Consider the following 16,860-nt stretch of genomic DNA (forward strand, 5'->3'; position numbering starts at 1 on the left):
CCGAGCACTCTCCCTGAGGTGCTAGCTTTCTACATGCAAGAAGATTTGGGGGGTGTCGTAAATGATCATGGGTATTTAGACAGCTAGTCTCGCAACTGCAGCTAGAAATGGTACAGTCCAACAAGGCTGCTCCATACAATTACTCTGAACGTGGTAGATCAGTTCCTGGGAAAATTAGCAGCACAGGTGCGAGTGTGGCCCTTGTCTGGAGGCAGCCCAGAGCCTTTGCAGCCTGAGCCACAGAGCTCTACCAGTTCAGCCTGTCTGTGAATGCTTCTCAAAGTAAAGCCAGGGGTTTCTTATAGCACAGGAAGAAGGGGGTCGTGGACATGCCTGAATTTTAGCAAGCCAGTAGCTTTATAGCTGTGGACCGGGCAGCAGTGGCATAGGAAGGGGGGGCACAAATGGCAGAGGCACCCTCCTGGCTGTGATGTCGCTGCGGCAGGGACAGGCAGCTGTATGGCTGGAGGGCGACATCCCCCATACACCAGCAGGACCCCAACGCTGCCAACCCATCACTCACCACCCTTATCCTGTCTATTTCTTGTAAGCAGCAGTGCCTTCGCAGCCGGGAGAGTGCCACTGCTGAGACCACAGGGCAGCAAGTTTCAAGGATCTCCTTTGGTTTTGCTTTTTAACTTAAGATCCTGATGTTCAGCACCTGGAGCTTGTGCAGAACACCTAATACTGGGAAAGAACGAAAGAAATCTGAGCCCAGAAATGTGCTTCCAAGTCCCAGAACTGGATAGATCTTACAGGCCTTCCACACAGACACACACACCCCTGGGTTACCCCAGGCTTCCTTCATTTCAGCAGTATAATTCAGAGAGGGTCACTGTGTTGCTGCTATGGTTGAACATCTAAGAGTCAGGCGTCCTTGCAGACCAACAGCAAACATCTCAGAAATCTACCAGTAAGCTACCTTCTGCCTACTCATGGTTTGGATTGACCTCGGACAACCTTGTGGACTCCAGAGGTTGTTGGGACTACAACTCCCATCAGCATGGGGTGCGGGCAGGGGCTGATGTAACCCAGCAATAGCTGAAGGCCGCCAGGTTGTCCTAGGCTGGCATAGACTATAGGGACTGTGCTTGGCTTCCGATTATCTGACAGCCCTAGTGGCATGCAGACATCAGGGCAGGCGCTGGAAGACGAACGTTCACCTTCCAACCCTCCATGGCGGCAGACCTTTGCGCAGCAGGATCTCAAGTCCCTGGAAGCCAGCAGCCCTGAAGAAGAGTTCCCTAGAACAACAGCAGCAGAGATCCCCTTTCTAAATTCTTTCCTGCACAAGACACGCAGCTAAAAATACAACTCAGGGCAGGGTGAGGAGGAATAAAGAGAAGGCACATGATGCGTCACTAGGAGGTGCTAAGTCCCAAGACTCCTCAAGGCACAAGGATGCCGCATTTCAACCGGTTCCCATTTTTTGTCTTCACAGCTTCTGAAAGCCTCTGCAGGCTCCCTTTGTTGCTGTTTTCTTGCGGGAGCAAAGCCCTGCTGTTCACAGCACACACACACACAAACAAGTCCTTGCAGTTTATTCAGGCCTTCTCTGCGCGCCCTTTCCCCACCACCTCCCAAAAAGCACAGCTTCTTTCCGTGGCACGCAAACCACTGCGACGTTCCTGCCGCAGTTGCTCGCGTGAACCTGGCTCTTCCCACAGGCGGAGAGAGAGTGCACCCGGCAGGTCCGCCCGCCGTGCGTTGGTCCACTTTATACCACAGTCTCGTTCCCTTTCCCAGGCTTCACCCAGCCGTCGGCCCTCTTCTCCCCCCGTTTCACCCTGCCAGAGTTCACCAGCCGGTTCGAGCACTTCTGCCAGGTGTGTAGCGTTTTGGCAGACCAAATCCACATGCCGGAGGTGATGCCCACCAGCAAGGACATGAAGATCTTCAGCATCTCCACCGCCATGTTGGAGTCGTCCGCCGAGTAGCGGAAGATAGTCCAGTTGGAGATTTCGTAGAAGTAGCAGGCGATGACGCAGGTGGCCGGGACGGTGTAGAGCACCGAAAAGACCCCGATTTTCACCATCAGCCTCTCCAGCTTGTCGGTTTTCGTCCCGTCCTTCTGAAGGTTGGACCTGATTTTAAACAGAGCCACCAGGCCGGCCGCAATGAACAGGGTCCCGATCACCAAATAGGTGAAGAGAGGAGCCACCACGAAACCCGTCAGTGCGTCCAGGTTCTGGTTCCCCACGTAGCACAGCCCGGTCAGCTCGTCCACGTCCACCAGCCTCATGATCAGGATGACGATGGTCTTGACGGCGGGGATGGCCCAGGCCGCGATGTGGAAATAGGAGCTGTGCATTTCGATGGCCTCATGGCCCCACTTGAGCCCTGCGGCCAGGAACCAGGTCAGGGTCAGGATCACCCACCAGATGGAGCTGGCCATCCCGAAAAAGTACATCAGCAGGAAAATGATAGCACATCCTGTGTTCTTGAGGCCTTCTTGGACGAGGACAGGTTCTGCCGCCTCCTCAAAGTCGCAGGAAATCCTCTCCCGGCCCACGATCAGCCGGACGATATAGGCGATGCTATAAATATTGTAGCACATGCTCAGGAAGATGATGGGGCGTTCGGGGTAGGAAAACCGATAGGAATCAACCAGAAAGGTCAGGACCGTGAAGGCTGTGGAAATGAAGCACAGGCTAGCCCACACAGCCATCCAGATGTCTGTAAACTCCTTGGCCGAGCGGCTGTAGAGGCCGGCATCGTAACCACACTTAAGGGCGCAGTTCAGGCTCCTCTTGACCCAGATGTATTGGTCCGGGTTGGATCCCACTGAGTGGCATTCCTCTCCAGGGTTCAAGGGCGACTTGCTGTGAAGAGGCACCTCTTCATCCCCCGGGCCCTCCATGCACATGTGGTTGTCGCCATTTTGCGGCGGGAACTTGCTGCAGTTCAGGGTTTCCGGCCAGGAGAAGCCGAATTCCTTCAGGACCGGCTCACAGCGCCTCTTGACGGAGAGGCACATGCCGCTGCAGGGGCCGATCGGGGTGTCGATCTTCTCCGTGCACAAGGGGACGTAGACGGAGCAAAGGAAGAACTGGAAGAAAGAGAGAGGGGGAGGAAAGAAAGGACAAGACAACTTTTAGGAGGCTGTAGGTAGGCACCAGCACGCTCTCCCCACCCCAAGCCACTGAGGGAAAATAAACTTGGGAATCGCTTTTTAATACAGAACATAAACCTGAAAGTGTTCAGTTGCAAAAGCTTCAGTGTGCATTTTGCTCACACTTTAAGATTTGGCCAAGGTCACACCAAGGATCAGCACAGAGCTATATTTCACAAAATGCATACAGAAAAAGCACATCATTCATTCTTGAAGGCCATGGGCCAAACCAGATGGGACTTTTATAGGATTGCCATACGTCCAGAATTTCCCAGACATATCTGGAATGCTGTGGTGATAAGCAGTGTCCAGGTGGAAATTGGCAGGAGCATCCAGGAAAATCCGGATGTATGGCAAGCCATGCCAGGAATGTCATTTTCCCCCGATTTCCCTTAAAAATAGGCAATTTTATTTTGTGTCAGGATTTTCACTTATTAAAATAAGGCAAACCCTAACTTTTATCATGTAGTTTGATGCTGCAGAGTTGCTTGTTTAAGAAATAGGTGGCTCCAGGGGGGAATGTCCCAGGCTGGGCCTGCAGGAAGGGAGAGTTTCAATCCCTTTGCCACTGTCCCAGTCAGGACTCACCCGGCCTTCCGACTATTTGTGATGGTCCCTTTCCTCCTTCCATGGCAGATTGCAGGATCAGGGAGGGGAGTCTGGTTAAGACTGTAGACCCCCACCACACGACAGTCCTGACTGGGCTATACTGCTGCTAAACAACGAAACAAAAAGCTCTGCAACACCAAATTGTGTGACAAGGCACATTTAGTTTGGTCCAGAACACAAGAATTTTTAAGGAGTACAGTGGTACCTCGGGTTACAGACACTTCAGGTTACAGACGCTTCAGGTTACAGACTCCACTAACCCAGAAATAGTACCTCAGGTTAAGAACTTTACCTCAGGATGAGAACAGAAATTGTGCGGCGGCCGCACGGCAGCAGCAGGACGCCCCATTAGCTAAAATGGTACCTCAGGTTAAGAACAGTTTCAGGTTAAGAAGAGACCTCCAGAATGAATTAAGTTCTTAACTCGAGGTACCACTGTACAGTGGTACCTCAGTTTACGAACTTAACCTGTTCCGGAAGTCCGTTCTTAAACCGAAATGGTTCTTAAACCGAGGCACGCTTTCCCTAGTGAGGCTTCCCACCGCCAGTGCCTTTCCACCATTCGGATTCCATTCTTAGACTGAGGTAAAAGTCCTCAAACCGGGACACTACTTCCAATTTTGTGGCGTTCGTAAACCGAATTGTTCATAAACAGCGCTGTTCTGAAACCGACGCACCACTGTATAAACTCAAAAACTAGAAAATATGCTACAGAGGGTAAATTTCATGGGAAAGGGCAATGATATATCTCCCCCCTCCCAGACTACAATTCCATCCAGAGCATCTCCTCCTTCAATTCTATAAAGACTTGGCTATCATGCCTGACCCATGCAACAGAATCAAACGGAATATTCTTGCCTTGTAGGGGGTTGGACTAGATGACCCCTGGTGTCCCTTTCCAACTGTACAATTCATGATTCTAAGCCACACTATTATTCTTTCCGGGGATTATTTAATGCAAGTGTAAGAACCCAAGTTTTGAGTTCTGCCCTCAGATACAGATTTTAAAACTCTGCATTTATGAAGTGAGCATGGGCAGGATAACTTCCAAGTTTCGACAGATTTTCTCCCTTTCTTAGGGTTCTGAAAGTTTTGGTAGTGCTGGGAATAAGTCTAGCAAAGTGCTTTATAGTCTCATTACTCCCATTTTTCAGACAAGGGCTCAGTGACATGTCCAAGACCTATGCTCTTTAAATTAAACCTGTCTCTTTAAACTCTGAAAGAGCTTTATTTCCCAAACATGCAAGAGAATACCAGGCTTCCCATTAAGAAACAGTTTTAAAGAAGGAAGGAAAATTAAGCTTGTAAACAACCACTTTAGCTGCCAGCAGTAAGTACAGAATCCCTCTCAATGACCATCTGAGATGGCTATCTGTCAAGGATGCTTTAGCTGAAATTCCTGCATTGCAGGGGGTTGGACTAGATGACCCCTGGGGTCCCTTTCCAACGCTAAGATTCTATGATCCTATGACCAGGCAGGAATGCTTTAAAACATCACAATAATCTTAGGCCGCAGTTACTAATGTGGGCTAATAAAAATATCTGTGGGCTAGTAACTTGTCTGAGCTTATTTGCAAGGCTGTTTTAACTGCATGAAAAAAACGAGCATTTCATTTGCCATCGCCTGCGCTTGGAAGCTGCACAGTTGCCCATTTCTTTAGTACATTCCATTTAGAAGTCAACTCAAAGATTCTCTCTCCAGTGGTGTGAAAATAGCTGGAATACTCCAGGCATAGCTGCTCCTCGTTTTGTTTATTAACTCCAATTCAGAGCGCACTCTCTCCCGTGTGAGCCGCAGTCCAAATTCCTGAGCTGCCAGAGGGTACATACATTCAGGCAGGGATAACCTGCCAATCAGAAGGGGGGGGACCATTTCAGCTCCATCGTTTCTTAAGCCAACTGCTTTCCGACTTCACGGGTAAATTAACCTCAAGAGAGGGAGGGGGGAGAACGCGGGAAGCGAAAGAGAACTGGAGAGATCTTTTGAATATTCTGTTTCACCCTGGCAGCCCCTCCTGGATTTAGATGTTATTGTAAGTGGGTTTCTTATCTGCAGATTCACACCCAGTGGAAATGTTTGCACCAAAAGTTCCTTCTCGCATGTCTGCATAAGCCTGCCGGTTTCCTTCCAGGCCCAGAAGAGTGTGGTTTAGTTGCATATTTTATAACTCACTTGTTTGATTGTTTTTATTCTTACGTTGCAAGCTGCTCTGCGTACAATAGAAGGGAAATGGCATAAGCAGCTTTGACATTTCGTCTCAGACTATCGTAGTTCCAGGAAGAAGCAGGTCCAAAATCCCTGCTGCTGTTATGAAGCTCACTAGATGCCCCTGGGTCAGCCTAACCAACCTCGCAGGGTTGTTGTAAAATTTGGTGGGAGCTGGGAGAGAACTACTACATATGCAGCCTTGGACTCCATGGAGGAAAAGCAGGAAATGCACAGGGATTTCTGGAACTGTGGCTTTGCACTCCAGAGTTGCAAGTTAGATATTAACTGCCCACGGGCAAGTTGGAAAATAAAGGAGCAAACAACCTTCCTCACTGCAACTGAACAGAGAATTACCAAAACAAAACCGCAAATGACGGGGGCAGGGCTGAATCCTGGTTGGCTTAAATGCACCTGCCACCCTCCTCACCTTGGATGGCAAGAATTTGCAACCCATCTTCAGAAAGCTGTGAAGATGTCTCAATGTGTGGCGTTCCTAATTTGAACTCTTCTCTCTCCCTCCCTCTTCCACCCACCCACCAGGGGGGGTAAATATCCAATTGCACCTGCTGCTTTGAGATACTTGGCAAAGGTTGTTTTTTTGTGTGTGTTTTTCCTCTCTTCTAAATGTCAGCTACTATCTGCCCTCTGGGCTCTTTGCGCCAGGTTGTGCCAAAGCATAGCAAAGCGGGCGTTGGACTGATTGTGAGCCGTGGCAATTCACTGAAAAGAACTGAAAGTCTACCGCAGACCTGCTGCGGCTCCCCAGCGAATGCAAGATTCTGGGAAGCCCCCTGCGGAAGCATCGCTTTCTGAAGACTCTCCTGCAATCAGAGGGTGTGTCTGCGTGGCTCAGGTCAGCTCTACAAAGGAGGGAGATGGTCTATATCTGGTGCAAAGTTCCACAAAGCAGCTCAAGGAGAAGGAGACACGTTTCCCTGGGGCTGTGCAGAAGTCTAGCGTGTCCGTCCTTGTGCAATTGGGGGTGTATGTATCTGAGTTTCAAGGGGTCAGGTACACAGGGCAAACAGGATTCCTGGGGGAGTTCTTCTTGCAGGGGTGGCTTTGCCCGGCTTAGCAACATCTGCCCAGCAAAAGCTCCAGCCATGCAGGGGCAGAGCTGGATTAAAGTTGGTGCCTGCCGCTGGAGGGCTCAACAGCTTTTCTGTACCAAACTGCCGGGCCGAGGGAGGGAACACCTGAAAGGGGCAGCAGGCTGGATTATTGGGTTTCCGAGAACCGGGGATCCCAGAGCGTTTAGGGCTACTGACACCAGAGGTTCGTTATCAGGTCATCACGGCAAAATGGGGAAGAGACAAAGGAGGAGATGGAAATCAAAACACAAAGAGGCAGGTGGCACAGGGAGCAAAAAGTAGCGTCGAACAGCGAAAGGGCTTTACACTCAAGCAGAAAGGCAACTCTGATCTCCAGCCTTTTGGACTCGGATCCAATAAGCCCCCCCGTCTGAGGTTTGAACTATGAAGGGTGGGCATGGCACGCACAACGCACCGCCCTGTTTGAGAGTTGGCCAGCTTCAGACTCCCGGCTGAATCAGCCACACCTGATCCCCCCAAAGCCTTCTGTCTGGAAACACCCAGGAATGGATTAGGCTCTCCATTGCTGCCATGAGTGTGTTTCGAAAGGGTGGGGAACACTCACCATTTCCTCATCCTAGCAGTGAATAACACGCCAGGTATGGCAGAAGAATTGGGTCTGAGGCGGAGCCCCACCACCCACCTTCAACATCCTTGGCTAAAGTTCCTTTTTGTGTGCAGCAATAAGAGAACAGTAACCTTAAGCATGAACAGAAAGCATTCCGCTCCCGAGCACGTAGCCCCCCACGTCTAGGCTTGTGAAGTGCGCTCCCACCCTCAGAGGACGAATCACCACCTTCCCACAGCGGTAAGGGAAATGCACTCTGCACACGCCCCGAGACCCTCTCATGCATTCACTCCAGCCGCAGCGTCCACTTCTGGCTCATTGCTGGCGCTAAAAAACACCAGTCTTTTGAAAAACCCAGAAGTGGCTGAGCGGCGTTCTCTTTTGCGCGCGTTTTCCCCGACGTTAAAGCCCGGTGCGGTCCGAACGGGATTACTCCTCCTACGTAAAGTGGGCTCAGGATCGCAACCCTCGGGAGGCAACTGGGCGCAGCTCAAGGCTGACGACTCCCCAAGGAGAAGCGTCCGTGGGGAGCTCCGCCGGCGCGCAGCCCAAGGTAAGCGGCAGCCTTTACCAGCCTCGAGGGCCGGATAAATCCCTGGGCGTTTGGCGAGCGAGGGAAAGAGCCCATACCCGGCGCGGAGAGGCCGGGGTTGGAGGAGACGTCGGACCCACCTTGAGCTGGCTGGAGCAGCCGTACTGGATGAGCGGCGTGAAGGTGGTGAGCTGCAGCTCGGCGTCGGGCTGCCAGTCGTTGCCGGCCAAGTTGGGCATCTTGGTGACGTTGTAGCCCAGGTTCTGGCACATGGGGATGCGGATGGCATCGCAGCGGCGCTCCTCCTCGTCGAAGCCGCGCGCGCCTTGCGCCCGCAGGAGAAGCAGGAGCAGCAGCGGCGGCAGCAGCAGCAGCAGCCGGGCAGCGTTTTCCCCCGGCTCCGGGGCCATCGCCCAGCCAGCTGCCCGGCTTCCCCTTCGCCGCCGGGCTCCAGCCCAGCCCGAGAGACACGAGGAAGCCGCGAGGCGCCACCCCAAAGCGGCCCCGCCGACCCAAAACGCCCGTACAGTCCGTGCGCCCGGCCCGTGCGCCCTCGGAGCGCGCGTCTGGCTGAGCCGGCGGCGCAGCGCGGGGTGACACCAAGCGAGGCAGCCCCTCCAGCGAACGCCAGGCGCCGCGGCCAATGGCGGAGGCCGGCGAGGGGTGGGGGGAGCAACCTGCCCGGGGGAGGGGCCGGCGGGCGGGGGAGGGGCCGGCCCGCCCCGATAGGGAGCCGCGCCCACCGAGGGAAAGTTAGAAGCCCGCGCGGGGTCACTTTCCCGGGAGCGGCGGGGCGACGGCGGCCGTTTGGAAGAGGCTTCGGTGCCCCAGGGCGAAGGAGCGCCGCGGCGGAGCTTGCTTAGCGCATTCGGCGGAATTGAAAATGACCGAACCGCCTGGGAAGTGGAGGGGGCGGACTGCCGTCTAGGCTAGCTCCGGCTTGGGGCGCAAGGCTGCAGAGGAACCAATTCCAAGGGGCCGAGGTCTCTTCTTCCCCTTCCTCCAATATTTTTTTTGAGGGGGACAACTTCCGCCCTCTCCAAAGTTGATGGGCATTGCCATTTAAATTTTTTGGGGGTGCAACACGTGATCAATTATGTGGGGCAGGGCTTAATCCAGTTGGCACCCCTGCAAGGCTGCAATTCTTTGCAAACTTGCTCGGAAGGATCTTCGAGCTTGCTGCTGAACAAACATGAACAGGAGCACGTATCTTATGCATTTTGTGGCTTTAGAATCATAGATATGTACAGTTGGAAGGGGCCCCATTCTGGTCCAACCCCCTGCAATGCAGGATTCCCAGGGTGGCCTCGAACCACCAACCAGACACTCTGAACAGAATTTGCATCCCACTCGCTGTACTGGCCAGCTGTTGAGGGTAACTTTTTATGCCTTGTGACACTTGTGGTGCAGTGGGTCAGTGTGACCGGCTGTTAACCAGAAGGTTGGCGGTTCAAGGCCACCCAGGGATGGCTGTGGGCAGGATTCCAGCATTGCAGGGGGTTGAACTAGGTGACCATCAGTGTCCCTTCCAACTCTATGATTCTATCAATTTATTTATGAAGAATACTCGTGGGCTAAAATGTCATTTAAGAAAATCAAAAGTGGTTTACAACAATTACACACAAATTACGTTAAAAAGCACATGAAAACACTTAACTCACATATCACTTGCTATTACTGCAGACGTTTTTTTCAAAATCCTTGCAGCATAGAAATGTTTTCAGCAAACATTTAAAACATTTAAAGGTTTAAACAGAAGGTGCCTGCTATTGGATGGTACTTGACAGAACCTGTTGGCATCTGTCTGTCTTGGGAGATAATGGAGGAGTGCCCCTTTGGGAGGGAGGTCAAGCTGCTGGAAGGTCGCAGCGGCTGCTGTGGCTGTAGAGACATGTTTGGTTGCAGTCGGGGCAGGTCATGTCCATGGAATGGAAGATGGCAGGATCTCTCCCAAGGATGTGCTCTATGGGGAGCTGGCTTCAGGCACCAGGCCAGTTGGCAGACCAACTCTGTGTTACCATGATGTCTGCAAACAAGACGTGAAGGCTGGCAACATTCACCCTGTCATGTGGGAATCCACAGAACTGGGAGAATGACACTAAAAGTTTGGTTCCTTATCCATTAAGTCCCACCAGCTATGCCACAATGGGAGCTATTGCTATGGTCAGAAGCTATTGCTTAGTCAGAAGCTTCATTGTATTCAGTAGGGCTTATTCCATGGTAAGTTTAACAGTGCAGTCCCCCTCATCCCTGACTATTGGTCATGTTGGCTGGGGTTGATGGGAGCTGGAGTAAAACAACAGCTCCATCAGGCCTCTTCTCCCTCAACAAGATTGCTCAGTTTGTAGAGCGTGAGACTCTTAATCTTATGCTCGCAGGTTCGAGCCCCACAGTGGGCAAAGCAATTCCTGCATTGCAGAGGGATGACCCTCGTGGTCACAACTCTATGATTCTATGAGCTGTTACCATTCCAACACACTGCCTCAGTGGGAGAGATAGGAAGCAGGACTCAGTGCATCATTGTTGTTGTTTAGTCGCTTAGTCGTGTCCGACTCTTCGTGACCCCATGGACCAGAGCACACCAGGCACTCCTGTCTTCCACTGCCTCCCGCAGTTTGGTCAAATTCATGTTAGTAGCTTCGAGAACACTGTCCAACCATCTCCTCCTCTGTCGCCCCCTTCTCCTTGTGCCCTCCATCTTTCCCAACATCAGGGTCTTTTCCAGGGAGTCTTCTCTTCTCATGAGGTAGCCAAAGTATTGGAGCCTCAGCTTCAGGATCTGTCCTTCCAGTGAGCACTCAGGGCTAATTTCCTTAAGAATGGATAGGTATGATCTTTTTACAGTCCATGGGACTCTCAAGAGTCTCCTCCAGCACCATAATTCAAAAGCATAAATTCTTCGGCGATCAGCCTTCTTTATGGTCCAGCTCTCACTTCCATACATCACTACTGGGAAAACCGTAGCTTTAACTATACGGACCTTTGTTGGCAAGGTGATGTCTCTGCTTTTTAAGATGCTATCTAGGTTTGTCATTGCTTTTCTCCCAAGAAGCAGGCGTCTTTTAATTTCGTGACTACTGTCACCATCTGCCGTGATCATGGAGCCCAAGAAAGTAAAATCTCTCACTGCCTCCATTTCTTCCCCTTCTATTTGCCAGGAGGTGATGGGCCCAGTGGCCATGATCTTCGTTTTTTTGATGTTGAGCTTCAGACCATATTTTGCGCTCTCCTCTTTCACCCTCATTAAAAGGTTCTTTAATTCCTCCTCACTTTCTGCCATCAAGGTTGTGTCATCTGCATATCTGAGGTTGTTGATATTTCTTCCAGCAATCTTAGTTGCATCAGTTTTGCCAAAAGCCCAGCTCCATCAGGCTCTTTGAAAATGCTCCTTCCCGTTTCCTACTGAGGCTGCAATGCTCTACACACCTACAGTGAGATCCTATGCGCATCAACTCAAACCCACTGAGCTGAAGGAAGCTCTCTCCTGAGCAACTGTGTATAAGGTTCAACTGGGAATTCTTCTGAGTAAGCATGCCTAGGATTGGGTCTGTGCCAATACTGTTGAGTGTGACAGGATTGCTTTTGTTCTCTCATCTCCACGCCCTCTTCTGCATCTCCCAAACGTCTCTCACACCCTTTTCTAATCCTCGCACATCTTGCAAGGGTCCCCTCTCAGATAAGACCCATCTACAACCCTCTGCAGGGAGTTGCACCCATTCATTATGTTGCAGCATGTGCCTGATAAGATTCAGCCTAACACAAAAGAGTCATTGTTTCCCCCTAAATAAGAGCAGACAGCTGTGGTATTCCACTGGTCAAACAACTAATAAACCATTTTGCATAGGAAGAATAAGGGTCAATTCAAACAACTAAATTGTGGGGGGGAGACAGATGGGAATCCAGTAGAAGATAAGTCAATGGGCCAGGAGACATCTGGAAAATCAGACAAATGATCCATGCATTGCTTAGATTAGTCTTCCCCAAGAAAGTGTCACCCAGATGTTCTAGACTACAATTTCCACCAGGAATGGAAGCAGTGGTGGGAGTTTTAGTCCATAACATCTGCAGGGCACCAGCTTGGGAAAGGCTAGTCTCGTCTGCCTGGAAATAGCTCTTCAGGGTTTGGGGCAGTTGGAGAGGCAGTGTAGTGTAGTGGTTAGAGTGCAGAACCAGGACCCCAGGGTTCAAATTCTCACTTGGCCACAAAGCTCACCGAGTGACCTTGGGCCAGTCACTGCCTTTTGTAGAATCACAGAACTGGAGCTGGAATTGTTCCTGAGGGCCATCTTCTAGTCCAATCCCCTGCAATGCAGGAGTCTCAGCCTAAACTACGTACCTCACAGGGTTGTGGGGATTAAATGAGGAAGGGGAGAACCATGTACGCTACCTTGAGTTCCTGGGAGAGAAAGGTGGGATATGAAAATAATAATAATAATCTCTCTGGGAAAATATAAAAGTTGTGCATTTGAGCACAATATTCAGAACTCTTGTAGATACAGATAAATCAATTAATACTTATCAAAATAATTGGGGAGGCATTAGATACCAACCACCATCTGGACTGGATATGGAAAATGTTCCTCAACAAACAATTAGCACAAATTTAAAAGGAAGTTTCCACAAATTCAATTTTTTGTGTGTGCTGCTGCTCAGGGTCCTGCAGGGCTTGGACCCCTACTTACGCTGCAGCCAGCATTTTATGCTGGAAAACAAAGCAGCAAATACATTTATTTTTTGAATTTATATCCCGCCCTTTGTCCCCGAGGAGCCACATAGAGCCAACGCACAAACAATTTAAGAACGAAAACAACAACAAAAAAAGCATTAAAACAGTCTAAAAACAATTAGATCTATAAACAGTTTCCTTTTAAAACATTATTCCATCCCTTGGGATAGCTCAGTCAGCAGAATATGAGACTCTTAATCTCAGGGTTAGGGGTTTGAGCCCCGTGTTGGGTGAAAGTTTCCTGCATTGGGTTGGACTAGATGACCCTCGTGGTCTCATGATTTTATTATTTTGGGGTTGTCTCTGGGATGATGCTGTTGCTGAGATAAGCCTCATTATCTGCCCATGGTTAAAGAGCTTGTTATCAGTAGTTCCTGGTGACAATGAAGAAGAACCTTCTAAGGACTTGATTAGGTTTCTCATTGTAAAATGGGGGGAGGGGGATGTATCTCATGTCCTTATGTTATATTGTATACTTCTGATGCCTACAATAAAAATACATAAAATGAAGATATATTTTAGTATATAATCATTATTTTCAGCTACTCTTCACCACCCAGGACTCTACTGGACTAAGGATAATATTAAAGGGTAAAGGGACCCCTGACCATTAGGTCCAGTCATGACCGACTCTGGGGTTGCGGCGCTCATCTCGCTTTACTGGCTGAGGGAGCCGGCGTACAGCTTCCGGGTCATGTGGCCAGCATGACTAAGCCGCTTCTGGCGAACCAGAGCAGCGCACAGAAACGCCGTTTACCTTCCCGCCAGAGCAGTACCTATTTATCTACTTGCACTTTGTGCTTTCGAACTGCTAGGTGGGCAGGAGCAGGGACCAAGCAATGGGAGCTCACCCGGTCGCGGGGATTCGAACTGCTGACCTACTGATCGGCAAGCCCTAGGCTCTGTGGTTTAACCCACAGCGCCACCAGCGTCCCAAGGACAATATTAGCCCTTTGCTAATACAGTATTTTCCCAGCATATAACTTTGGTCATGTAAGCCGGCTCTGACTCAAGGCTGATTCACACAATTCTCTGCATGTGGGGCAGATACAGGGCAACTGAATTCTTATTCAGCCAGACCAGGAGTGCCAACTTGGCCCTGTAGCCATGGGTGCCCGGGGTTGTGTGTACCATGCAGCATGCATGGCCCTGGCACCTAAATTTGTGGGTGCCTAGCCCCTTCATGGAGAATTTTGTGGGTGCCCAGGTCCCCAGGGAGTTGGCACCTATGAGCCTGGCTTTAGAACAAAGCTCCCGTCTTAGCATGAGATTAAACATTTACAGACTTTATCATATGCCGAATCAGGCTAGTGATGGAACATATTGATGTGGAAGAAAGGGCTCTGTTCAGCTCGCGACAGATGACATGCAGAGATGGGGCAATCGTGTTTAAAGATAAAATATTTATATCACGCAAAATGAGGTTTACGCCAATGCCCACAGCGCAACAAATAAAAGTGCTGTTTCCCAGCACTGTAGTCACTCCACAAATATATTTATATGATCAGCCGTCCAAATCTGACCTAAGTAATTCCTTGCAGTACTTAAAAGTGCCAGCACAAATGGGTTTAGAATTTAGACAGCACAGAATGTTGCAGATTGTGACTTCCTCCTTTACTGTACTTTACACAAAGGCACATGTCAGATTCTTCATTTTTACCTCCATATTGTGCACAAGGAAGTTGACTTTAAATGTATAGTTTGGATGCGTCATTCAGAAATACCTTCCTGAAAGAATATGGCACAAGTGCAAAACATGGAGTTGTTGCTGCAAAACAACTGCAACAGTTTGGCACTGATGTGGAGGGGATCCCAAATTTTGGGATTCGTAGTAAATGTTAAGTACAAACACCATGTTTGATGTATCAGCTGCTCAGTTTGTCAGGAGCTGCAAAATGCCAGGTTTCTGCTGCAAAACGATGCAAAGAAAAACCGTGCAAAACTTGAGCACGGGTTTGGAGAGGAAGCCAAATTTTGGGGTTGGTAGTTAATTTTCCTGCAAGGAGCCATCGCTGCATCTCCTAGCAGCAAGCTTGATTGTTCATGCATTATAAGGGGGAAAAAACCTGCTCCTTTTCCCTTATGGGGCATTCCAGAGTTTGTACAGAGTCCTCCTAAGGTTCCCTATCAGTAGGAGAAAGTCAACAGAGGTCAACCAGAGTATATTGAGAAGCAAAGTGGCTAGTAAGCCTGATCTTTATTAAAGGAACTGTTGCAACAGGGTCCCCACTCAACACACGCAGGAGGAAGGAGAACCCTGAACAATGGTGCGCAAGCCCTTATATAGACTTTTGAAATTGCCCAAGACCACCCCCTAAAACATCATACATACATCACAAAAGGAGGCGGTCTACAGCAGAAATCCTGCCTGCCAGGATACCTGATAATGGTCACTGATTGCATTACCTGGGCAGTCTGGCTATTCTTTTGTGATGGTTAATACTTTAGTTCCTGAATTAACAGGCTCACAGGCTCACCCTATTCATACACAAATATGCCCTTAAGACAGGATTTGCAAGCGAAAAGACAACGGAAAGGCTTTCCCCATTTGTCTCCCTTACTACAGAGGTATATTTGAGGTCACTGGGAGAGTCAAAATGGCTTCAGGATTGCTCTCCCGTACTATTTCAGACCCATGGTTTATATATTTAGATACGTGTGCATTTATCAATATTTATTCTATATTTGAGACCTTAAAATTCTTATAACACAAGTATTGCATGATTCTGAAATATTTTGATACGTTTAATCAGGATGCCCCAGCGCACCACTGAGAAAAGGACTACAATATTCCTCCTGCTGAGGAAGCAGAGCAGAACATTTGGGATACTTTGACATTCACTCAGTGAAGCAGTCTGCCTCCATATAAGGCAGCTCCCCATGTTACCTGGGCTTGCCCTGCTCTCAGACTTGTGGTAATTGCTTTTAGAACCAATAGGACTTTAAATGTAATTATTGTTACCAAGGATTGGCCAACAGAGTTGCAAAAACTTTGCGACTCTTCCTTCCAGTCCTGGCACACCTCCAACCATTGGTAATTAATCTAGGTGTGTGATGCTTCTCCAGCCAGCTTGCGATCTCTAACTTAAAGGCATTGGTGGGAAGATGCATGCAGGGTTCATAGATTTCTCGTTCGGCATGCATGAGTTAAGTGAGGAGGCATTTGGATTCTGATACCATCAGAAGTGTGGGATGTAACATAAGCAGTCAAGTGCAACGCTTCCTGTTTGCCTAGAGTGGACACAGACAGGGGGATGTTGATCCACCCAGTTGAACTTCCTGTTACACCTGGTCTGGAGCATCCTTCCTTTGCATGTGACAAGGTAGGTAGGCATGACCCTTGCAGACCCCACAAAAGGTCCAGTCACACAGCCACCTTCCTCTTTTGATGCCTTTTCTTCTCTTGGACAGCACAGCTGGCTCTCTGCCAGCAGCACATGGGCCCATCCTTACAAAGATGTAAGTCACACTGTATCTACAACTACTAGCTAAAGCCTGCCTTCAGGGATCCAACTGTGAACTGAATGTGAGTAAACTTCTTATTACTTTTAAAAGAAGCTTCTTGTGTCTTTATTCTTTTTAGAAGGGATAAAAGGAGTCATACCAGGAATATGAACAAAGCCAGATTGGATTGTTTGAGTAAAGAGATTAAGACGAATCTACCAACTAGCTTCCTGCTATCTATTGGGGAATGCACTCTGCTGATGACTCACAAGTGTGAGTGAGGAACGATACTATTAAATCAATATATCCTCTCCTAGTATCTACAACATTCCCACAACAAGTTCTGCAGGCATTGGCCGTAGTGACTCTCCCAGTAAGTGTGCAAAGGATTTCAGGCCTGCCTGATGCATGTCTGCTCGATGGATTTTCTACCAGGGAACATGTAGAGAGGGGTTGCTTGCTGCCTAAACCTCAGTACTGTAGTGATCTTTCGGATGTTGTTGTTGTTGTTTTAAAAAACAGTGTTGAAAACTGCAGGTTGAAAACTGGGCTTGCATCACTTAGGGCCA

The 16,860-nt window shown here is 49.4% G+C and overlaps 1 protein-coding gene across 1 annotated transcript; it reads right to left on the reverse strand.

The window, feature by feature from the left end:
* Positions 1-1,476: 1,476 nt before the first annotated feature.
* On the reverse strand, positions 1,477-8,732 carry FZD4 (frizzled class receptor 4). Its single transcript, XM_081002177.1, has 2 exons — positions 8,262-8,732; positions 1,477-3,049 (listed from the first exon to the last, which is right to left on the reverse strand). Exons 1-2 carry the CDS (start codon positions 8,529-8,531, stop codon positions 1,718-1,720), a joined length of 1,602 nt encoding a protein of 533 aa, XP_080858303.1. The 5' UTR covers positions 8,532-8,732; the 3' UTR covers positions 1,477-1,717.
* Positions 8,733-16,860: the final 8,128 nt, after the last annotated feature.

The sequence above is a fragment of the Podarcis pityusensis genome (assembly GCF_964106645.2).
Source record: "Podarcis pityusensis genome assembly, chromosome: 4".
NCBI lineage: Eukaryota > Metazoa > Chordata > Lepidosauria > Squamata > Lacertidae > Podarcis > Podarcis pityusensis.